Source organism: Tripterygium wilfordii, chromosome 12 (assembly GCF_013401445.1).
Source record: "Tripterygium wilfordii isolate XIE 37 chromosome 12, ASM1340144v1, whole genome shotgun sequence".
Lineage (NCBI taxonomy): Eukaryota > Viridiplantae > Streptophyta > Magnoliopsida > Celastrales > Celastraceae > Tripterygium > Tripterygium wilfordii.
Window position 1 is genome coordinate 2,193,721 of NC_052243.1, and position 25,066 is coordinate 2,218,786.

Genomic DNA, 25,066 nt, shown 5'->3' on the forward strand with positions numbered 1-25,066 from the left:
GGGAACAATGGCAATTAACAAGTGAAATAAATTAAGGCACAGTGGTGGGTCACATGAGAGGCAAATGTGGGCCTAACCACACTATTAAAGCCCCGGCACCATAAGTTCGAAACGGGGACAGATCAAAGGGCTTCGGTTTCTTTGCTGATTTGGTAGGATTTGAGCCTGGCCGTCTGATTAATGCGACTAGGAAACACGCCATGTGATCTGCCTGGTTGAAGGGGTCCTCTCGTTTAATAATTATGTTTCTACATTATACATATATGACCATATATTCTTTACCTAATCATCTTGACATTGGTTATTGTATCTTTTTATAGGCCCTGGTAAATTTCTTTAGGGTCAAACCATATGAATTCAGAAGATTCTGAGTTCGAGTTCGATTCTCACATTGTATAAGTCTATATCATATGTTCAAAGAGCAAGTTTGTATAATATCGTTATCGGTTATAAAAAAAAATCATGATACTAGCTAATTACACAAGATCTTGATTAAAGTTTTAAATGAATTGTAAGTAATAGTCATTGTTTTTCCATGCCTAATTTGCTTTTCATCAATACGATTGATAACACAATTTTTTGTAGTACGATATGGTTGTGTACAAATATTGAGACATATATGATCGATCGCATATGAATGGCATGTTAGGGTTTCAAACTTGACAATATACTGTGACGCTAATAATGTTCATAATTTTAAAGTAAAAGAATAGTTAATAATTTACAATAATAAAAAGTGGCTAGCTGTAAAAGTTCTTATACAGCTATACTTGGAGGGTCTACAAGTCCATGCTGCTCTATGCCTTATTTAGTTTGTGTAGTTGTACGTGTAGTCTGCTAGCTAGCTAGCTAGCTAGGAATATGCAATACAACAAAAAAATGACTCATATTGTAGTCATACTAATGTTTGTACAAAAATGACATAAATACATACGTATATACACAATTCTTATAAAGTTTAAGAAATTAAGGAGTTGTTGAGATTCAACCACGTGAGTGATAGTCTAGTTGATGAATTTATCTGTTGTATGGACTTGAAAGGTACGTTATGAGTTCAATTCTCACTGGGAGCAATACTTTTTTGGCCATGCGCGTGTTGAGTTATGTACAAGAGAGTTGACGGTCTGAGTTTAGACTCATATCGGATGTCTAAAGAGTAAAAACTATAAATTATACAAATTAAAATTGTGCTTAATTAATTAATAGAAGAAGATTATGAGAAAAGTAGATGATATAGACATTGTATTTGTCGTTGGGATTGCCATAATTGATCATATGAAGACACATGGTATGTGTTGGTTGGGGTTACTAAATCTGATAATTAATGCTGTTTATTCTCTACATTCTATTATTAGATTGTTAACAACTTGCCTCAAATCATGTCTGCTTATTTACGTTAATTAATTATTAGTCTTGTCACTTGTGCTGCGCTCTATTAAAGGCATGGTGTATATAATTGTATATATATATATATATAATATGTGACTTTTACATCCCTTTTAGCAGGTCTGCCCAAAACGTTGTCAATAGTTAGCAGGATGCAAGGGTTATGTCTGACATTTAATATATCCGCATTCTCATTTTCAATGGTAATTAGTTTGTGAAATTCTCAATTCAAAGTTCAAACACATCGAAGATATTATCCATCATGAGTCACAAGCTCGTATAGATTTATTCTTCATGAATCGTCGTCATTAATACTTAAGCCCATGAAAATGAGTCTTACAATGTGAGAGGAGTTGATGTTTACTTATAAACTATTCGATTATGTTATGTTGGATTGATGTGAGATTTTTAGTTTTTGACATCAACATCGGGATTTTCAGCTTGATTTGTCTACAATATATCAATGAACTGTCATACGCTATTATAGGTATATTATTGTATGTTGACCACTATATTTTATGCTTAACAACACATATGTTTATATATATATATATATAGATATATATATATATGTACATATAGGCATTTGAGCATTTCATTGAAGGAGATGTTCCTTTACAACCGAACATATGTTTCCTTTGGTTTAGACAAGGCAATGAGGCATGCAGCCGGGTCCCACTGATTAGGGTCAGACTGAGACACGTAAAAGCTATGAGAAGACAAATGAAGCCCAAATTATGAGACAAGTGAGCCCTCGTCACAAGTAAATATGGGCCGTTGTGTCTGTAAACGTGATCGTATTGGGCCTACCATCACAACTCAAAAGATCTTGTATGGTCGCTCTCTCTTTCCTATCAAAGTCACAAAAGAGAATGAATTTAACCAGGACATTTTTCCTCTGGGGGCCCATTAATGTAAACGTGGCAACCTTCTTTCAAATTTCAAACTTAGTTTAGTGGAGTGTTTCTTGGGCTCACCACAACTAATTCAGAGCCCATATATTTCACTACAAAGCCCACAGCCCCATACCCACCTGGACTCGACCGAACTGTTGGACTTTAGCCTGATTCAAATTTCGGCCGGGCCACTCATAATCAACCCCTTTAGTATTTTTTTCCTGCTAAATCATATTTTTTCTCCACAAAGTTACACATTTTGCTCGTTTGTATCCTTAAAATTTAAAATTTGCTTTAAATATCCTTAATGTTTCAAAAAACAAGTGATTTATGTCTCGATTTCATTGTTACAACAAGTTTTTGTTTAAAATTACCTACTAGGCAATCGGAGTACCATGTTGTCATTGTCACATAAATATAATATTTCCACGTCATTTGTTATATTTGGGACAAATTTTAAATTTTAAAGACATAATCGAGAAAATGTGAAACTTTGAGGACAACAAATATGGTTTAACCGTTTGCTTTCCCTAGTTTTATCAGTTAATTCATTCGTTCCGATTCACGGTGTTTGGTTAATTTGGTTGCCTGAGATTTAGAAGTTCAAGTAGAAGTAACAGAAGCCGACAAGTAAAACGAAAGCTAATTAGGAGAAAGCCACAGCCAGTTGGCCCAGTTTGAATGAGAAGAAGTCGTATCCTCTCGATCAAGCGATTCCTTCTTTCCATGTAATTGCCCGAAATTCGTCTCACAAATTTAGCCAAGCCTCTCTGACGGTTAATCGGGTATGTTAAAGCAGTATTCCTATGATTGAACTGAGATTGGGTACTCGAATTTTGAATTCGGCATATTATGTGTGCCTGTCTTGTTTGGACTGACTATGTTACTTAGAGTTTCTTTCATATTTTCGAGGGCTTTTGGTAAATTCAAGTAGGGTTTTCACTGTTGTATGAGTTGGATGTCTTTGGAAAGAAGTGCTTTGTTGCAGAGCTGAGAGCACAAGAAGTATTCTTTTAGCTCCGATTCTCATTTTTTCCCCTCAAATTTTGGTTCAGAAATCAAATTGTAAGAATTTACCTCAATGTAAGTTCTTTAGGTTTCCACAACTTTGATAGACTGCATCTTTTTCCTCTTATACATACCTTACCGCTATGAGAAGTCTTGGCAAGCACCAAATCCTCTCTTAATGGTACTTGAGCCCTAGCGAAAAGGCCTTGTTGGTAGAGTGGGGAGGAGGATTTGTCCTTAAAAATCATATTGGATCCTCACATCTTTTCGATATGTGGGATTCCTAACGGACGTTGGTGCAACCACAAAAGGGTCAAACCCAGCGAGAAAGAGAAACCTCTCAGTGTCTTTTAACAAAAGAATTTTGTGAACAAAACTTAGAATATCTTCACTTGTATATGAATGAAATCCAACAAGACAAAAGAACATTCTTTGTTTAAGCATCAATTACTTTAATTAGATTCACGTATTGATTTGGTGATGATGAGCACAAATTTTTTTTTTTGTGTGTGTGTGTGGGGGGGGGGGGGGGTCCTCTCTCCCTCTTATAGATTCTTTGAACCCCTTGAAAGTAAATCAAATCTGAATATGAATGACTTTCTATCTCCTAAGTTTTTAGAGAAAAGCAAAAATAATACTTTTATTGCATAAAAGGGAAGGAAGCCAACAACAAGAAGAAGAAGTTGAAGTCGTTTTGTCCTAAAACTTATGCTTTGCTCGTGGAATTTAAGAAAACCAGATAAAACAAAGGAAGGGTGTGATAAAATATTATTAATTCTTATCAATTGTAGCGTGGAAAGTCCTTATCAGCATAAATGTCTTGCGTAGAACTAAAGTAGCTGTTTTATTCGCTAATCCTATATGAATTATGTCTTTCATTTACTGTATATATATATATATAACTTGCTTTACTTTTCTTTTCTTAATTTTCTCATTGCTATAGTTTCCAAAACCACGAAGATGGGTGATGACATAGATCTTGACTGTGATTGTGACCTTGGCGATGTCTGTTTTTGTGACGATGATTGTGACTGTAATTGCTGCTGCTGCTGCTACGATGATTGTAACTGCTGCTGCTACGACTCCAACTCTGCTGACAACTCATGTTCGGTGTGTAATGATACAAAATTTCTCTCCTAATTTGGTTTTTCATTGTTCTACATCCATTGATTCTCGATCCTTTTTTTCTTGGCGATTGATCCTATTTATTGTGTGTGGAAATTTTGAAACAGAATTGGAATATCTGTCTTATTTGCATAAGTTGGGATAATAATCAGAACAGTCATCGTGAAAGACATTACCATGAGCATGATCCTTGTTGGTGGTGCTGTTGTTGTCGTGACGACAATAACAATAGTCGGAAGATGAAGGAATTGAGAAGGAAAGAATCAGATGCAAAGAAGGAACAAGTTGGGATTGATGATGCTAAAAGTGAGAGATGCTACTATTGTGGTAAAAATAAGACTACACCAGACAGTAGATGCTCAAATTGTCTGAGGTATTCAAAGGTGTCATCAGCTTTGGACCCTCATGAGATACCTCAACCACAAACAATGGCTCCCCCTCAGGTTGCTCAACTTGTTCTGCCCTTACATAATGAAAAATATTTCATGTACAGGGATAGGAAGGATTGGTACCACGATTAGTGTTTTTTCCCCCCTTAAATGTTAACCATGGTTGGTGTGTGGACATGTAAAATGTAAAGAGAAGTGAGTTCTTGTTATCTCATTTGGTTTTATAGTTATTTTAGGGGTTTTTTCTTCTTAACTCAATACATGTAAAGAGAAGTGAAAGTTCTTTGTTATCTGTTTTATAGTTATTTTAGGGGTCTTTTTTTCTTCTTAACTCAAGGTACTTAAGTAGGAATTAAACCCATAATCTCTAGAGAAGATAGATACATACAGTGATTCAATATTAACTCACACAAACTTGCAAAGAACTTATTGAAACCATATCCATTCTTATTAAAATAAAGGATTAATTATAAGTTATGGGCTCAATCCAATAAAGAATTTTTAGGGAAGGAAACTCCCGTGAGAGTATTCATATTTTGAGGAAAAATAATTATAAAAAAATAATAAGAGAGATTCAAATCAAATAGATTGAAATTCTATCTTCTCCTCTTATTTGGTACTTAATATTTCTTTCAATAATTAAAGATATAAATATATAATAATCCGGTACAATAATATTTCTTTAAATTAAGAACAATTAAAAATTAAAGGTAAAATAATCTCATGTATTGCACAACTAGTTTCCTTAATTTCCTTATTCATTGAAATTTATACATTAAATATTTTCCTTATATAATTAAGAATTTCTTAATTAGCTACTGGATTTTTTTGCCCTCTTTACGATCTCTTATTTTCTCGATTATTTTTTCATCTGTTTCTTCCTTTGCCTTGTATGAATCTCGCTTCTATATTTCTTCGAAGAAACTCACGCAATGTGTGATGATGACGACGACTGCTTTGATTTTGACTTTGATTGTGACTGTGACTGCAATTGCCGCCGTTGTCGGCGACGTATCTGCTGTGACTGCAACCCTAAAAATTTATGTTCGGTAATGCATTTCTTCTTTGATGATGCTCCATACATTAGCTTTCAAACTATATTTAGAACCCTAAAATCACTTGTTCTGCAATGTATATTTGTTTCTTTGATTTGTTAATTTGTGTAGCTTCTGAATAAGGGTGAGAATTCTCTTTTCAAATGCATTGAGAGGGATAATACAGATTCTTATTGTTGTTGTTGCTGTAATCGTGATGGTGATTATTGTTGTTGTTGCTGTAATCGTGACGGTGATCATCATAATACTTCAAGAGGAGAGAACAAGAGTTGCTGGTGTTCTTCAATTTCTTCATCTTCTTCGGATGACGATATTTCAAAACAAGAAAATGAATCACAGGAGGCAGAAACTGAGATCGAGAGGAAAACGAAGAAAAAATGTCGGTATTGCGGCAAGTACAATCCACGGAACCATAAATGCTCGAACTGTCACCGTTCGCCATCCAAGCAAGCATCTTCAGACCATGGAATTCCTTCAATGGTAGCTCCTGTTACACAACAAATCCCGCCCATGGAGAAAGGGAAGAAACATAACAAGAAAGAAGACCTTTAAGCCAAAGTATTCCAAGAAAGAATGCCAACGCTTTCAACAATGTCCTCAAGGCCAGAACTACGTGCTCTCATATTTTGAGGGAAAAAAAATTCAATCCCAAAGGAGAACGCACAAATCCAGCTATAGATTCTGCAAAAAAAACTTCATGTTTCCATCAAATTTTGAGCTGTTAAGTCTCCACGTCATTGTAAATGTATAGCAGAAGGGGAAATATGACAAAGTAGATTTCAACATTCACACAAAATAAACGATTATATCGCCATATCGGAGTGTCATGCAGGTATATATATCAGACCACTTTATGAATTCCATTGCAAAATTTTCACAATATGTAGTGGTTACACATCATGAAGAGAAATCGGTGAAAGAAATGAGTGGAGTACAACATGATGCAAAAAGAATCATCTCTACCAGGTAATTGTTCTGTGATCTCCAGATGTCGGACTAGTACCCAAAAATTTCTGTAGTGCTGCCCTCAACTAAAGAGCCATCAATCTAAATTTGGGTGCAAAAAGGCATGGAACTACTAATGAGAAAGATCACACCAATTAGTGACCAACAGAGAAAAAAATAAAACCTAAGAGCACAATGAACGCACATTTAGTTGAGGAATGCTTTCAAAATCGGGAAGGGACTGGTGAGAAATAAATTACCAAACCAAAGAGCACATTCACCTCTACACGACTCAGGTTGATTCTCATGCAGAGCTCCTATCTCACTTGGTATATTTGAGATGTGATCCACCACTTTCCATGTACTTTAACTAATGCACAAACTCCGTATCTCATTCAGATTGTAAGGTCCTTAAAAGCTTCCAATTTCCCATTTGATGCAACTGAAGGGTTTTGATCACTTTCAAGATTCTCTGCACTGTTTTCAGGGTTCTTGAATGCTTGGTTGTACACTGAATTGGAGACAGCAGAACTCAGCTTGCCCTCGAAGTAGGTTGAGTAAGGGAAGTACTCAGCGCAACGTGTTTTCCACCCTACAGGAAAAGAAATTAAAACACGGCGCTATCATGAACTACAGCATTTTTCACCATATTTAGGCCCAAATAACGTTAGATGACACAAAAAATCCCCATTTTTCAAATTTGAAAGATTACAGATGGTATTTGCCAGCTTAAAGGAGGACAAAGCCAGTATTAAGCATTAATGATTAAACACTCACTTTTGTGTAACAACTACGTAATAGGAAAAACATATACCAGTGATAAATTTTAGTACTTACTTAAGGCAGCATCAATATCGACAAAAACTGTTCCTAGTAATTTGTGGACAGCAATGCAGTCTTTGAGTGTCCATTTGCTGACTAATCCAAGTGTCGTATCCCTAATAAACACAAATAAACTGCAATAGTCAATATCTGAGGAAGCATAGAGCGAAGATGATGCAACAAAGCACTGTAACAGAAAAAAATGTTACCCTGGCACCAGGTTATTGGTTGAATTTTCAATTAATTTAATAGCATCTGATTTCTTGTCAGGTTCCAGAACATAAAGCATTTCTGCGACTGCAGCTCTATGCATCAGAGAGTCTGCAGAGTCAAACAAATTAATCAGTATAACAAAGTTCCAAATGATGATGTTCTTGTATAGAAGTCAATACACAGCGCATGAGGTCGGTAATACCGTTGTGTTTATCAAGGAAAAACTTATTCGCCTCGCTCAGAGATCTCTCATGTAATTGACTATTACAACAGAAAAGAGAGGCATTAAAATTCAATTTCAAATGAAACTATCCAAACTGTCAACCACACAAAAACTTGGCAATTTCCAAGGGGACCTGATAGCTGGGCGCTCGGCTTCCAAGACATTCCAAATAAGCTTTTCAGCATCAGTCACTGGAGCAGCCATCAATCTCACTTTATGGAAGAATTTAATCTGCATTACATGATATTCAAAATCATCACAAACTTTAGGACTCCATTTCACTATTGCAATTTGCAAGCCCTATCAAAACTAGTTGTATCTAAATGTGACCTTGTAAACATTGAAACAAAGTGATACAGCTTCAGAATAAGTTCCAAAGTTGGATAATCTATTCCATGAAATAAGGTACATACCAAGCACCGGTGTGAATCTGGATTCTCAGGATCCAACCTCAGCAGTTGCTTTACAGCCTACAGTCAAAAGTAAAATTTAAAAAATAATCTCTTGAATTCAAGAATATATAATAATGAAGATGCACTTTTAAGAGTACTACATTGTCAGAAAATATGCAAATGATGCACTTTTAAGAGTATTACATTTTCAGAAAATATGCAAATGACAAAGCATCACGAGAATTTTTGTTTTTGAAAAATTAAATTGATTTTAACTATACTGGATGGGGATTCAAACCTCTATTCACAGGGTGAATGATAAAACTTAGTCACTAGGCCACACAAATTATTTAGCACTGAAAAATAACAACTTGATGTAAAGTATATTAATGATGTGCTCAAGTGTTTGTATGTGGACCGTAGATTATCCCCTCCATAATTGTTACTCAAATGTTTGATTCCACTAACATTTTACAAGCACCAATTGTATACACTGGTAAAAGGTGAACAACTCCTGTGAAGAGACTATTTCCAGGAATTGCACCTGTGACTTACAGATTACTACTGCAACTCTACCACTAGGCTACATGTTTGCATGTATCTGTTTACACTGCCGAATAGAAAATTACCTGCAATGCAAGCAGAATTTTCTCCTTTTTCATGTTTACTTGAAAAGAAAGCAAGTGTGTCTCCACAGAATTTGGTGAGTTCTTCTGAAGCAGTTTCAAGTACTTTGTAGCTTCTGATAAGGGATACTCAACCTGAATAGATTTAGATGTTGGATACAAGACACTCATCAGTCAGTTTGGAAATTTTGTTGAACGACCTCAAGAGGCCTAAACGTCAGTCCGTTTTCAGAAATCCTGAAACTAGTAAGATCTAGAACTAACCTGCAACAACTTTTCGCCATGTGGATCTGGGTCGACAGGCTTGACATTCCGCTTTCCAGACTTGGAAACACCACTAGCAGAAGATTCCTCATTTTTTACCTCTGCCTCCTAAATAGATAGAAAAACCTTAGAATGAAATTTACCCCCCAAAAAAGTGAGCCAGAGAAAGTTAAATACTTTCTTTGCGCGGGCCTCAGCCTTTCTCTGTTTTTGCCTCATCTTCCTTTTCTGTGCAGGAAGCAATTTTGACATTTCATCTTCTTCTTCAGCTGCGGATTTGTAAGGAGAATCATACAACTTTATATAGCATCTGCACCTCAAAATCCAAAAAAGGTAAATATAAACCCAAGACAATCTGAAAACATCAAGAAAACCAACTGCAACAAGAAAATACATAGAGAACAACAAAGAACTACATCAGCGATGACAAACAGAAAATTTAAAACAAAGGTGATAGGCACAGCCAAAAAATACACATTAACACGCAAATTAAATGGCAATATTTGCAAGACATGTTGAGGATATGAGCAGCATCTTACAGCAATATTTGCAAAATATATGAAAACCACACAGATACCATCATACCAAACAGACCCTCACAATACTTAGTAAAAATAAAAAGAATAAAAATACAACAGCGCTTACAAAATGATGCACCTGTTAAAGATGTCTTAAAGATTAAGAAATTAAGGTCTCAAATAAGAAAAGACCCATTCAGCAAGAAAAGCCGAAGGTAGGCTAGTTAAATCTTCAGTAATCTTCTATTTTTGTGGAAAAAAACAGTTTGAACACTTGGAAACTAAAGTTAAACATGCACAGTAAGAATTCAGAAACGTCAAAAGCGAAAGGATGATGCAAAGTGAAGTCTTGAATCTGTTCCCTTGTCACAAAGCTAAAGATATAAGCTCCCATGGAAAGGCAATGGAATCTGTTGAGAGTCCGGTATCGGTTTGTTTGGGCTCTATTGTCCAATATATAAATGGTGCCCCTCTCCCTCCTTTACAAGGGCTATTAAGGAAGGTGTATGGGCTTTCTTATCATGGTATCGGAGCAGACCCAGTTTGTATTCATGTTGGTTCCTCCACATGTTCGGCTGTTGGGGTAGGCCAGCCTATGTTAGGCCATCGGATGCCCAACCCATGTGAGAGCAAGTGTTAAAGAGTCCTAGATTGGTTTGTTTGGGCTCTAGTGTCCACTGATTTAAGTGAGGTGTATGGGCTTTCTTATCAGCATCTAACATTTTCAGTTTCATTAAAGTGAAAAAGAAAACCAAGTAATCAAAAATCACAAAAACCAAGTAATCAAAAATAAAAAAAGAAAACCCATTTATATTCCTAAAAATGCCTTACCTGATAGCCCCAGCTGCCGCTTTGTGAAAATATGCATATGAATGCAACTGATCCTGGAATTTGAGCATTTCAACATAGGAACGCAGAGTCATTTTTCTCAAGCAATAGGAATGGAAGTCAAACTGATCCTCAGTAATATCAGCATAGTGCTTCTCCACAGCTAAAAATTTCTTCAAAGCCCGTCCAAGATCACCTTGGCGAAAGTAACTTTCACCAGAAGCAAGCTCATACCTTCCAAATAGCAAATAATAGAGGACCAGTACATCAGGACCAGAGGGCCTATTCAACACACAATGAGAACCTCCCAAAAATAGAAACATACCACATGCACTGCATGTCATGAAGGTTGTTGTGCTGATCCCCGTCCTTGGTAAACAACACAGCAGTTTTTTCTGCCAAATCCACCTTCAAAAGAAAACAAAAAAGCCATGTAAAAAATATCAAGAAAAACTTAGGAGACATAGTTAAGTATAACCAATAAATACTAAAATAAGAGCAAGATAAACTTCAAGACCTTATCAGCCTGCAGCATGCGCTTTACACATTCACTATTTATGTAGCGGTCGGCTAGATCCATACACCTAGCTTCATCTGCCAATGCAGCAGCAGCAGGCAAGTCCCCAGCATGTTTCAATATCCGACTCTGTCACCAAAAAATGCTATATTACCATACTAGAAAGTAATCAGATTGACAGGGCAAACAATCACTCCTCAAATATTATAGGGACACTACACACATTGAAACACATCCTCGTCCCAAAACAACCAATCGGCACATAATAAAAAGAGCAGTAAAAGTGTAAAACACCACTCATTGATATTTGACCTAAACTAATATGATAACCAGTGACCAGAAATCAGCAACCACGCAATCGAACAAAAACATGAGAACAGACTTGTTCATTTCAAGATTCTGGTGCTTGGTTTATGGCGCTGAAACCAATCCCACAAAAGAGGGCAAAATCTGTTGGAAGATAGAAAATGGCAACTTGTTCCCTGTGAGTTCCTTTTATAAAGGGCTTTGGATCTGGAAGTCTAAGGCTATAGCAACTTGTTCCCTGTGAGTTCCTTTTATAAAGAGCTTTGGATCTGGAAGTCTAAGGCTCCCCCTAAAGTTGCTTTCTGTTGTTGGGAGGTAGTTTGGGAGAGAATCTTAACTCAGGACAACTTACAAAGGAAGGGCTTTTCTCTTGTAAATAGATACTATTTGTGTAAAGCAGCTTTGAAGTCTATTAATCATCTATTCTTGAACTGCCCTTGGTCCAAAAAGGGTCTGGGAGAAAGCCTTGAAGATGATGGGCATCTGCTGGTCACAAACTATACAGTAGACAAAGAGTTGCTAGCCTGGGGTGCTATAGGCAAGGACAAGCAGCAAAGGAACTTCGTTCGGCTTATTCCTATGTCAGTGATGTGACTGATATGGAAGGAAAGGAACAACAGAATATTCAACAACAAGGAATCCTCCTTAGATTTTTTCATTGATAATTGGTTCGAGTGCCTTAAGTTTTGGAGACTGTCTCTCCCTGGAAATGTTTATGATCTTATTAACTGTTCTTCCTTGTAATTGGTAAGAATTGTGAGTTAAAGGTCCACTCTCTTGTGGTTCCTAAGAAGAGGGGACCAAGTGCGGCTGATTCACAGGCAATGAACTGAAATATATATTTTAAAGCACAAGATAATTGCATAAATTGATATCTTACATTAAACCATTATCTCTCAATCAATTTTGTTTAGATTGCTGATATTCAATGAATCTTTAACCATTCTGCACCCATACAATACATCTACCTATTGATCACCAAGCCAGTAATTCATTACTTAGATTTTCTATTTACTTTTATACTCTTAGTAATACCTCCTCCTTTGCATATCACAACTCTTTACTAGTAAAATACTTTTGCACCCAGGCTCTAGCCTCTAAGATCTTTGGCTCTTTGCACATGAGTGAGCATGTTTAATAACATACTGCCTAGAAGCAATATTCAACCATGAACAAAAATGAAATGCAATCAAGTTTCTTTCCAGCAAGGCAAAGAGGACGAAAACTTCAGGTAAAGTATGCACATATCTTTCAGAAGTGGTCACAATTCCATACTCCAACCTAGGCAAGCATCTTAACAGAAACCATTCAAATTACATAACAAAGCAACAAAGACTCAGGATAATCAATCTTATTCCTAAGTACAATATGCTGAGACTTACCACAAATTTCTATCACACAAAAAAAGAATTTGAATGCACACATACAAAAACGAAAGTTGCTAGACAGGTGATTTGATAAAACCTTAGCCGAATACAAATCGATTACTGTTGGCGTGTGCCCCATAGCCTCGTCAATTTTAGAGAGAGCAATGTTGTATTGGCCTCGTTTGTCATAATGCTGCATTTTGACATAGTTAGTTTCTGAGCAATGTCTAAGAAAGGCACAGACTGAAAAAAAGAGAGGAAGCAAACGCATTATCAAATGAGTAGCAGTTAACCTGTGCCAAGAAAAATAAAGTCCACAAATGCGTCGACGGGGGCTCTTTTTCTTCTCTGCGCTCAAGCAAAGTTTAAATTTTCAAATTACTTGATACGGATTATAAGTTTATATAACTAATAGAGACAACTCACCATTAATGTACATGTCATGTTTCTTATGTAATGAGAACACTAAAGTGCTATACATTGATTTGCATCCAAAACATTATTGACCAATAATAGGTCCTTAATTGTACACAAAACAAGAGTGCATAGTGGATGACAATGCAACAACATTATTGATAGTACTCACACAAGTCAGTATCAAAACATCAGAAAATAAAATTACAGACAAAAGAATCAAAACATAGAGCCTTACTATGTTTACAATTGCATTAAAAGGCGTTGCATTGACTTGGTTCCTTCTTTTCCTCATTTCTAGTAAATTAAACAGTACACCTCATTTGGGGAGGACAAAAACAATCCTACAGAAGCACACAAAGATAGAAGGTTGAACACAAGATAAAAGCCAGAGATTTTATCTTAGGGATGTTCACGGCAAGTCGGCAAGTCTTTCTTTTTTTGCTCTCTCTTTCTTTTTTGTCCTTTCTTAGGCACACAGCTTTGCACCTAGTTTGTGGCTTTACCAGTTGTCAAGAATGGAGCAGAGCATTATGAGAAATCAATGAATCATACTCGATCTCATCTTCATGATATCAAAACTCGGGGTAGGATAGCTCCAGAACCATCGTTTCGGGATTTTTTTATATTAATATGTCAGGGTTATGATTTCTGTTATTCAAAGCATCCACACAGCATATGGCAGTTATGCACCTTCAACTAGGAAATATCCATAGGTTTCTCTCACCTAATTATCAGACAAAGATGAGTCCATTTTTGTTGCTTTGGTTTAGGAAGACCCTGAAACAACACTCTTAAAATTTAGTCTCTCTCTCTCTCTTACTGTTTTCTTTGGTGCAAAAAAAGATAGCTTGATGGCATCAGCAACCAAGAATCACTCTAAGCAAAACCACCATCGCTGGAACCAGAACCATCTAATCAGCCAAAGATCCAATATTTATTCTACCTCGAGGAATATTAATCTTTTATTTCATGGCTCGGCCCCATATGAGATGAGTGAAAGCTTTCAAATGTAGACATGGCTCCTGTGTAAAGCGGTATTTTAGCCCTGGAGAAGATGAGTCATGTTTGTGTGACGCTCGTGCAAATTTAATTAGCCACATCAGCTAAGCAAAATGATTATTTGTTGGTTACAGCTACTAGTTAGATCATATTAATATATACTTTATTAGGAATTACATGCCACATCAGCAATATTGACACACGATACACCATACTAACAGTGTTAACAACTAAATCAATTCACAATAATTATTAAGTTTACGGATTTGAATGATTGAAAAATTTAAACTTCAAGTACCAACTTGCAAATTCAATCATAAATCCCGGGATCAATAGCGTATCTAAAACAAAGCTCATATCATGGTTTCCATAACAAAAAGAATAAGGGAAAAGTATCACAGAGCCTCTGTACTTTGCAAAACGGGTCGATGGAACCGTCTTACTTTTTTTCGGATCATTCAAACCCTTGCACTTTGAAGAATGGGCTAAACAAGCCCCTCTTGCTCATTCCGTAATAACGGCGCTGACATGGCCGTTAAATTTATGCCATGTAACTTTTTAATTTTGTATAATTATTGATGTGGCATGACATGTGGCACTGATCAATAAAATAATGACACATGTCTTAACCTCCATCTCCATGTTTCCATCTCCATCTCTGCAACTCTCCCCTCCTTTGATTCTTTCCCTCCCCAATAATGGCACTCAATTTCTCATTGGTTCACTTATCAATCTCTCCACTATCTCTATTCAAACGAACAATAATAGCAGAAGCATCAAATATGATAAATCATAATTGAAATCATCAACATTGAAGACACCATATACCAATACACCCACCCACCCACCGATTCGCTTATGCAATTTGTTCCCGTCCCATGCCCTTGAAGTCGAAGACGAAGTCACAGGCGTGCTGCTTCGGGTACATGTGGGTCCCATAGAAGACCATCCCACACCGAGATGTTGCGCATCGATTCGCCTGCTCCGTCGCAGCCGCCTCATTCTCCTTCATCACCACCGAGACCGTTTGGTTCATTGCAACTTGCGACAGATCAAAGGCTGGTTCAGAGGCAGGCGATGATGAGGTTGAAGCTGTTAGAGTCGATTGGGCAAGCGTCTAAGTTGCTGGTCGATGAAGATCTGTAGATCCATTGTAGAATGTAGATCTGATTTCATTTTTTATTTTTATTTTTAAATTTTTCTTTGAAAGCCATGTCGTTTTTTACACTTAATTTTATTTTTCTGTCAAATGATGCCATGTCACATATTCATGTCCACATGAGCATTTCTTAACAAAAGTTTGGACCAAGGACTAACGGAACCCATTCTTCTAAGTACAAAGGCTTGAATGACCCGAAAAAAAAAAGTAAGAGGGCTAATCGATCCGTTTTGCAAAGTAGAGGGGCTTCCGTGATACTTACCCCAAAGAATAATAATATGACAATGATTCAAAAGAATCTGCTTGAAATTCTGAATTAGGAACTCTGAATTAAGTTTATTTTGCAACCATTAAAGCAGATATTTTCAAAATATCAAAAAATTAACTAAAAGGTCTTACTAACATCAAAACAAGGGTCAAAATCATATGTTACCTCCCAGGGAATCTCCCAGTCGCCCTAACTGAATCCTCCAACTCAAGAACTAGTTTTTCCAGAATATCTGCCTGCAGAGGATCCACCAATGCAAGAAATTTAATAGATCAAAAACATACATTTCACCAAGTCCACCACATAATTTTCCAACATCATTGGTAGGTCCCCTAATTAATAAATTAATGAACACTAACCTTGCCAAGCTGATCGTATAAAGGAGAAAGATCAGAAAATAAAGAAGGTACTCCCTGGAAAACCCAAGACGGTCAAAATTATATCCATGCCCAAAAATAAGAAGACCAGTGACCAGTCACAGTAGCATCAATGAAACTAATTACCTTTGTAAGGAGCGGCCTAATATAGTTATCTGCTGCTTCTCGAAACTTGTTACCTTGGAGAAAATCCAGCGGTATTCTCTAGAAAATAAAAGAAAATCATGTTAACTAAACCATCCACGTTCCAATTTAAATGCCTACAGCTCAATAAACAGCATCTGAAACTAAGCTCCTGATTGAGATGACAACAGCAATGTCACCATTGGGTACAATGAACATAATGATAAGAGAGGAGGAAAACAGTTTATTATCTTTATGTCAAGCTCCCCAAGGTGTCAAAAGGTTAGGCTTACTCATACATGGTATAATAATATAAGAATAATAAAAGAGGAATAAAACTTGCTCTGGAGAGCATCAATAATATACACATACATAGATACATAGATAATAGATAGTTATAGATATATGCTCATGGACGCAAATGCATCTGACCAATAACAGAAATCTAATAAATTTTAAGGCAGATTGATTCAACATTGTTGCAAGCTGATCATACGAATTCCAACATTAATCTGCATCAACGACAGGGCACCAAACCCAGCAAAATAAATGAGTAAGCCACCTTAACAGCTGCTGACCAAGTATACTGCTGAGCAAGTGATTTGTATAAGTTGTCTAACTGATCAATTTCCTCTGTAGAGTACGCACCCTCTTCTGAATACAATCCAAGACATTTCTGCAGTCCTTCATAGTACCTAAACAGTAGGAAATGTAAGTTACTATTAAAATACAAAAAATCAAGGATACATCACACATAAAACCTTGCACATAGAAACCTAACGGGAGAATGAGTAATTATACTTTTGTAAGCTAAAAATAACGGCCATATTTCTAATAATGGAAGAATGTCATCTGTGCAATCAAAACATTTGAAATCAAGCGAAACAGTAATTAAAAAATATGCAAAAAAGATAAACATTTTGATCTGATAACAAGAGGCCAAAAACAACACCCACTCCATGGAAATATATGAAATAAATACTAGATAATTATGTTAAGCCAAAAGAAAATTTGTAATAAAAGCATACTGCTCCACAAGAATGCAGAAAGGCTAGAAGAACAATGAGCAATAAGGTAGCTACGATTTTATTATATTCACCCAAAGGAGCCAAATGGCTAGAGATTGTGAATACCAATTCTTTTTCTCTATTCCTCTGAAAGTAGTAAGCCACATATTTCTGAAGCCATCTCAAATGCCCAAAAAAATTCAACGGTCTTTCCTATAACACTAAAAACAACAAATACAAGCATGACTATGCTCTTCTGAGAATATAATCAGTTCTTTTATTTGTGATGTTACAAGATTAGTTTTGCTCCAGGTTTATATAAAGTTAAAAAAAGGAAAGCAATAAAAACAACCACATAATTTGTCTCCCAAGGATAAAGTATACATCTAACGTATATATAAAACTCCAGAAATGTGTTTTCAACATTCTGATAAAGAAAAAACGAGGTAACTAATGACACAAATATGTCAAAACAGTGCCACTGTTTACAAAACAGATATTCAAGTGATTGTATCATACGTAAGAGAAAGACGCTTAAATATTTAGACTATCAATCCTTACCTCCAAAGAGTGGAAGAAGAAGGGTAAATCGTAACAAATGGCATAACGGACACGAGAAGAGAAATGAAGAGAGGGAATGCTTATCAATAAGTCCAATCATTTTTCTAGAATTGAGGTTCCAAATAATCTGAGTAATAACAAATAATAAGGTAGGAAACTCACCTATAATTGTCAGGATTCACAGAAAGTAATTGCCTATATAATTTGGCACCTTCTTCTAGGTGACCAAGCTTCACTAAAAGAGAAACTTCTTGCTCTTTGTAAGTTAATTTATCAACCTACGTTTAGTCGTTTACATCAACAAAAGCAAAATTCAGTCAATGATTCATGTTGAAAGTTTCAAAAGATTTTACTGTGCTACCACACTCACAATTTTTGGCTCTTTCTTGTGCAACTCCTCAAGTGCTTTTTCAAGAGAGCCGCATTCATCTAATAGAGAAACCTGGTGACAAGTTCATAAGTACATGTTTATTAAAAAAAACGCTAGAGATCAAAATAATATAAGCACCAGTTCTATAAATTTTTAGCAAGACTCATTAGCACCAACAGCTCATATGGGCATGCCTGACAATTGGGAAAAAAATTGTGCAGAGAACTATAGATCACAAATCATTTTAAACATAAGATGCAACATGATTCCGCAACAATCACCAGTGGAGTTCCCAAATAGTTAGTTCGAAAATTATGACAGAATATGCATGTTATAATGTTTTTCACATGAATGAGACAGTAGATTAGTAGCCATAAGAAATTATAATTTGTACTATGTACTATTAATCTAAAGGAGTTAGGACAACATAGGCAAACAGCTACTTCAATAACATTACTAATAACAAACACAGTGAACAATTTTTAGTGCTTCAAGTCACCATCCATAGCAGCATAAATCCCTTGGCAACAACAAACTATCAGGGCTAAATTGAATATGTTTTTTCTACCACAAGTCAACAGAAACACCACATCTACTCCTGTCAGGTCAATAGCCAACCATATGTTGGTTGTGGTAACCACAATCCAACCCCAAAGTTTCCATCTAACCTTGGAATTTGACTTGGCCCAGCACCAACCATACGTTGTGTGGATCTTACAACAGTTTGTTGTCGCTCTTGGTACATCGACAGACCATAACCAGTTTGGCTAAATGGAGGAGGCATTGGCAAAGGAAAATCAGTCTGCTGGTAGGGGTGGTAGAATTGGTGTTGTCTAGGAATCATTCGTGAGGTCATTCGATGATTCTCGTCATTCATATGCAATTCGAGGTGGTCAAGGAGAGCTTCTATGCTCACGAAAGGATAATCACAAATTCTACAAGCAACTATAAATCATTGAGGCCATTGAAAACTAGCGTGGCTAGATCCATGAATATTGTTATGTCTCAACTTTCAATAGCTATGCCTCTTTGCAATGGAAAAATAATTCCAGGAGAAGTGAATCAAGAAGTTTCTTGTGTTGATTCTGTTGGAAACTTGTCGCCCAATTGAAAGAGCATTTTAAGGCATTATTCAATTTTTGCATAATATTATTTCCTTTTGGATGTCATACAACAGTGAGATTGCATTGCTTGAGAAGTACTTCACAGTTCACAGTAGCACCGTGCCCCTTATCAAATAACATCTCTTTCTCTACATTAGAAAACACCGAAGAAAAAAACCCTATAAAGATCACAGCACAGCTTATAAATTTATGCACAAAGAGAAAATGACATTTTGGACTTGTAATTGCAAAAATGACAGGCGAACATGTGGCCTTGTGATAGAGTTGTAGGGGTGCAACCTAGAGGTCACAAGTTCAATTCCTGAAAATACGGTAATGCGTACGTCCTTCTTGTCCTTGATTCCACCCACTGTGAAAGCCTTATGCATGGGAGTTATTTACCTTTTATTATTTACCTTCTATTTGTAAACCAAGTAAAAAAACATTAATGATACAGCCGACATAGGTCGGCAATGTTAAATCCACAATGCCATGTGTTTCCCTAAAACCTAAATGCTAAAAGCCTCTTTTGCGGTAATCGACCCACTTACACATCAGCGACACACACATTTCCCAAAACTGTACATTCTTGAATGAAGTAGCCAATCTCAAGGGAAAATTGAGTAGCAGCGGTATCAGGCTGGGACCATTTACAGTTGAAAAATTGAAGCAGATAACAGCTATCGCTTCAGATTGTATGCCCAAGGTGAAATTCAAAAACAATAATAAGAAGATGATGAGGGACAGATTTTTTTTTAAAAATCTTTTTGTAGGAGAAGACATGAAAAGTCTAAAGTAAATAATCAAACAAGAGGAAAGAATCGTTACAAACAACTGTGAATTTAGTAAGCCAATGAAAATACCTTATATAAAAGCATTTCTCCATGTTCACATCGCTCATTGTCCGGAGGATAATCATTTTCAAGTGTGCCCTCATATGCTTCTAGAATATCAACTGCTTTTGAAGCACTGGAAAAGGGAAGAGTTAATATTTTATTGATAAAATGGTAGATGTTGCGTATTTACAGGTATTATGGTGGCATAACAAGATTCTATTTAATCTAATCAAACGTGCACTCCTCGTATGAATCTTTGTTTATATATGTTATAAGACAACCAAAAATGCAGGTGCATCCTCGACACACAAAAAACAGAAAACGCCAAAAATATGTCCTACAACACCACAGAAGAATCCATGTACTGGCAAGAGAACCTAAACCTTTGTGAAACAGTGACACAACCAAGCAAATTCTGGAAAAGTACGACTCTCTATTACAGATGTTCCACAAGAAATGGCCTACCATTTCTTTCCAGCCATGACAATGAAAAAGGCAATCACTCATTCAATATTCATATTGTTTCCCTTAAACAAGACACTGAAAATAGTCAATATAAAGGTAATGCATTTACTTCACTGGTCAATAATGATGACTGGATCAATGTTAACCACATCGCACCTCCAACAAGTTAGCAACTTACACAAGTATGATTTGGACCATGCAAGAAACTTGAAGAGACACACAACAGTTGCTAATGAAACAAACAAAAAAAATCCTCTAAGAGATTAATGTTTAATTACTCAATTAATTAAGCACCTACAGGTTCTAAACAATCTTAAAAATAAAGTTACATAGTATCTCATAAAGTTAACAAGCTACTGACTTCACATGTCATAACTCATAAGTTAACTGACTCAGGTACTAGTAGTTTTATCTGAACCGTACACAAACTTCACATAAGAACCCCGACCAATAAATAATTGTTGAAAACATAGCTCGTCAAAGCTCAAAATTAAACCATACTGGGAATTCAGATGATGGGCTACAGAAAAGCCGATCCAATTCATGCGGTGATTTGGTTTCAGAGTCAGCAGTTGCTGTCTAGTCTCGACAAAGCCTGTCAAATCCCGCATTTGCGCCTGTAACATTAATGTTTATGGGACAACATTAGATGAAATAAAGTTCAGGCTCCCACAAAGAATATTTCTTGTCTGAGCAACTAATAGAAGCTGCATCATATGGAATCCAAGATTTTAAGCTACTGGGGTTTACAATTAGGTTGGGAGATAGTTTATGCTTTCGAAAGCCATAAATTCAAGCTTTAATAAATATAAATCCGATGGAGAGCTGATTATATTTGCTGTAATTGTAACAGAATTAAAAATGAATAAGGAAGAAAGGCAGGTTTCCAGGCATCAAACCTTGGGAAATTACTTTATAAGCATTACATCAAGGGTTATCATCATAATTAAGGAAAATTTTCATTCCACTGTCCAATGCTACCAGGAAATTCTCTCAGCATGGTTTATGCATTACAAATTACTTAACCGTTACAACATTGAAATGAAAACTCTCGACCCAGTCTAGTTCAGCTATTTGAAAGTTGCATACGGTAGAGATGGAACAAACAACAAAAAGGAAGATGGTGCTACATAATCAATACCCATGAATATTCTGCATTTTCATGCCGACAAAAGGTAAGCAGGAATCATATTGAAGTTACCAACTCAAAAAATATTTTCATCCATTTAATCCTTGCATTGATAATTTAGTTATTTGCAAGATCCATATAACCATCAATCTCAAATAACACTACACAAATTATTCACCATCTCAAGTCAGCTCAGCAATATGTGATTTAATATAAGAATAGTTTCCTAATTAATACAAAAACATAGGAACTATAATACATACCTGCAACAGTGACAGGTCGCGTAGAATTTCAATGTTGTCCGGGTCTATTTTCAATGCATTTCTATAGCATTTGATTGCCTCCCTATATTCCCGGTCTGATCGATAAAGAAGACCATAGACATGCCAGCAGACATGACTTTTGAGGTCATTCTGGATTAAATCAAAAAAATAATACGCAACTTAGTGGAGTTGAAAAGAAAAAAAAGAATGAGAGCTAAACAACAGCTAAAATGCAGCAATGAGAAGAGAACATCCTAACCTTTAGACCTAGCCGGACAAGCTCATATGCCTCAGATTTACGATCCATGCAATTTAAAGTCAACCCCTTCATTGATAAAGTTTCTGGTAACCAGGAGGGATCAAAAGTGTATTACTACTATATCAGAAAATCACAGTAATGGATTCCACAAGTAATTAACACAATGCAAAAGTCGAAAGATTAAAAATGTGAACTTTTTTACATTGTTTGGTGTTCATGCACGACGACGAAGGGTTCAAGTAAGAATATTCTAGGAATTGATGGAAGCTGGGATCTGGGGAGTGCACCAGCCAGCACCTGAGGATCGCTTGTTGTGCAAGTTATGTGGTCTTAGGGGATTCATGATTCCCAAAAACATATATGAATAACTACAGAACAAACAAACAAGACATAAAACTACACAACGGCTTAACCCCAAAACTACAATTTCATATCCAGTAAAACTGACTGAAGCTAAATGACCATGACAGAGGAAGGGATTTGAGATTGAGAAATTGTTGGCATCAGTAAAATAGTTGAGACGTGGATCAGCATTTGTGTGGAAGGAGAAAAAGGTGAATTATCTTTTCCACTATAAAGTCTCTTTCTTCTTTTGGGAGGCGCTTTGGGACAGGATTCTTACCATTGATAATCTAAAAAGAAGGGGTTTCTTATTGCCTAGCAGATGTGTTCTTTGCAAGTCTGAAGAAGAAACTCTCTCTCATCTCTTGTCGCATTGTACTTGGGTGGCAAAGGTTTGGGGCCCGATCTGGAATTTGATGGGTGTCATTTGGGTGCCTTCTAAGAATCTAAACTCTGAATTGAAGGCTTGGCACAGGCAAAATTTTTTGGTGTTGATCCTCCAGGATATTTGTTGGTTAATCTGGAAGGAACAAAACTCTAGGGTTTTCCAGGAGAAGGAATCTTCAATATCAGCTTTTTTGGATGGTTGGCTAATTGCGCTTAAGCAATGGTCAAGTGGTCTTAGACTCTTATTTCCAACTTTTTGGCAAGTCTGTCTATCTCTTCTTTGTAATGTTTGTTTGGGTTGCACCCCCCTTGGTGCCAGTAATATATTTTTCTCTTCAAAAAAACACATAAATTTGATTTGCAAGTATCTCACTGCCTACCTTTCTATCTTTAATGACAATATTCATATGTGTCTTACCCAAGAGTAAGTGGGTAACTATTAACGTGCTTATACCACACTTTTTTTACTCATATTGGTGATACAGGAACAACATGTGAAATTAAATTTTAAGAGATGAAGAAAGTATGCAAGATTAAACATGAAAAGAGGCAAATGAATAAATCATTTTCAATCACTCAGGAAATTAGAAAATCTAATTTAATATTGAAAATGAAGCAAAATTACCTCCATGTTCTGGAAACCTTTTCAATATGCCATCGGCTGCTTTGAGTCCCTTCTTATACTGTTTAGTTTCATATGATTTCTGCAATGATTAACACGTAACAGAATCATGTTTTGATCAATGATCACACATGGCCTCAACGTTAAATCACATGAAAATTTAGTATAAGAATAAAGTCAAGCGGACAATATGAAATAAAAAAAGGATAAATATTACATGCATTACACCCTGGAATCAAGGAACATGGTAGCTCTACAATAGTCCCAGAAACTGAGCAAAAACACTCAACACAAAACTATTGTATCGGATAGTATCCCATATCTATCATGGATAGCCCTGAATAAGATTGGTATACCAAGCAAGACTCAAAGTTTTGAAGTAACATCGACTGAGTGAGACTTTTCAACCTAACAAATTTGAAGGTTACTCTCAATAAAATTGTCCAGTAATCTCAACCTCAAGGAAATAGACGCGCATAATCCAATGGTCCAATGTCATTGATACCATGCTTAGGCCAATATCCAATGGAATGAACATCCAATGTAGTTCATGTTAGACTTCTATCAGATCCCTCTATCTTTTTCTTTTGATTGCAGAAGAGATTATAAAAAGGGACGTTAAGTACAGAGTGCAGTGAATAATACAAAATACAAATGAGAGTAGAGAACCTAGTATTTCTAAGAGGTTGGTGCAATGTCTAGACACCAAAGCAACTTCATCATAGAGAAGCTGTCATCCATTACTCAATTATGTTGTCTTTCCCATTGAAGAATACGCTGTTTTCTCAATGTATTTGAAATTACCAACAGCTGACGAAAAAAAAATAGCAATACGAGGAACAAAAACTAACCAACACAAACCTCGATATCCACTAAACACTAAACCCAGAATTTCACACCTTTTTCAATAAAAACTCGGTAAATTCAACCACTTACACACCCTACTACAGGATACTATAGGTTAAAGGTTTCAAAATTCGTGTCCGTTTACTATCAAGAACGGTAACATCATCGATACAAAAAGTATTTAGGGTTTTACATGCAACAAAACAGAATTCAATTACAACAAAGACGGAATTAGGTTTATGCGAGCACGAGCTGAACTGCGACTAGTAGGATTGCAAACACTACACAAAAATACATATATGCATAAAGAAAGAAAGAAAGTTGGCGAGAGAGTAAGAGTGCTTACGACGATAAGCTTGAAGAGACCGGCCTCTTTGGGAGGCAGAGAAGCCCCCATTGTTGCAGAGAGATTGGAGAAGTGTGAGGGTTTTAGAGATAGAGAGTGAGCTCTGGAGAGCTTTTAGAGAGAGAAAACAATGGTGATTGGGGTTTTTCGACGCTTTTGTGTAGGAGGAGGGAGCTTCAGTGACGAGAGGGGAGAAAGACTTGGTGGTGGCGTTTATCTGCTGCAACCCTAAACACTACAAGCAACCCAAAGAAAATAAAGTAAAAGTAGAGGGCCAATTTATAATTATAAGTAAATTTACGCTTAT

The 25,066-nt window shown here is 36.2% G+C and overlaps 2 protein-coding genes across 2 annotated transcripts; one reads left to right on the plus strand and one right to left on the minus strand.

Moving 5' to 3' along the window:
• The first annotated feature begins 2,799 nt into the window (after positions 1-2,799).
• Positions 2,800-5,120, plus strand: LOC120011284. The gene is made up of 3 exons (XM_038862364.1): positions 2,800-3,067; positions 4,234-4,400; positions 4,523-5,120. The coding sequence occupies exons 2-3, from the start codon at positions 4,251-4,253 to the stop codon at positions 4,934-4,936; spliced, it is 564 nt and encodes a 187-aa protein (XP_038718292.1). The 5' UTR covers positions 2,800-3,067; positions 4,234-4,250; the 3' UTR covers positions 4,937-5,120.
• Positions 5,121-6,622: 1,502 nt separating this feature from the next.
• LOC120011138 (N-terminal acetyltransferase A complex auxiliary subunit NAA15) lies at positions 6,623-25,006 on the minus strand. The gene is made up of 26 exons (XM_038862198.1): positions 24,760-25,006; positions 23,571-23,649; positions 22,217-22,299; positions 21,958-22,107; positions 21,067-21,182; positions 20,128-20,233; positions 18,162-18,233; positions 17,954-18,069; positions 16,786-16,918; positions 16,227-16,304; positions 16,083-16,136; positions 15,889-15,959; positions 13,174-13,228; positions 12,978-13,073; positions 11,208-11,336; positions 11,016-11,098; positions 10,694-10,924; positions 9,522-9,654; positions 9,345-9,452; positions 9,084-9,215; positions 8,476-8,532; positions 8,196-8,293; positions 8,042-8,100; positions 7,836-7,947; positions 7,642-7,742; positions 6,623-7,396 (listed from the first exon to the last, which is right to left on the minus strand). Exons 1-26 carry the CDS (start codon positions 24,808-24,810, stop codon positions 7,200-7,202), a joined length of 2,700 nt encoding a protein of 899 aa, XP_038718126.1. The 5' UTR covers positions 24,811-25,006; the 3' UTR covers positions 6,623-7,199.
• Between the last annotated feature and the right edge of the window lie 60 nt (positions 25,007-25,066).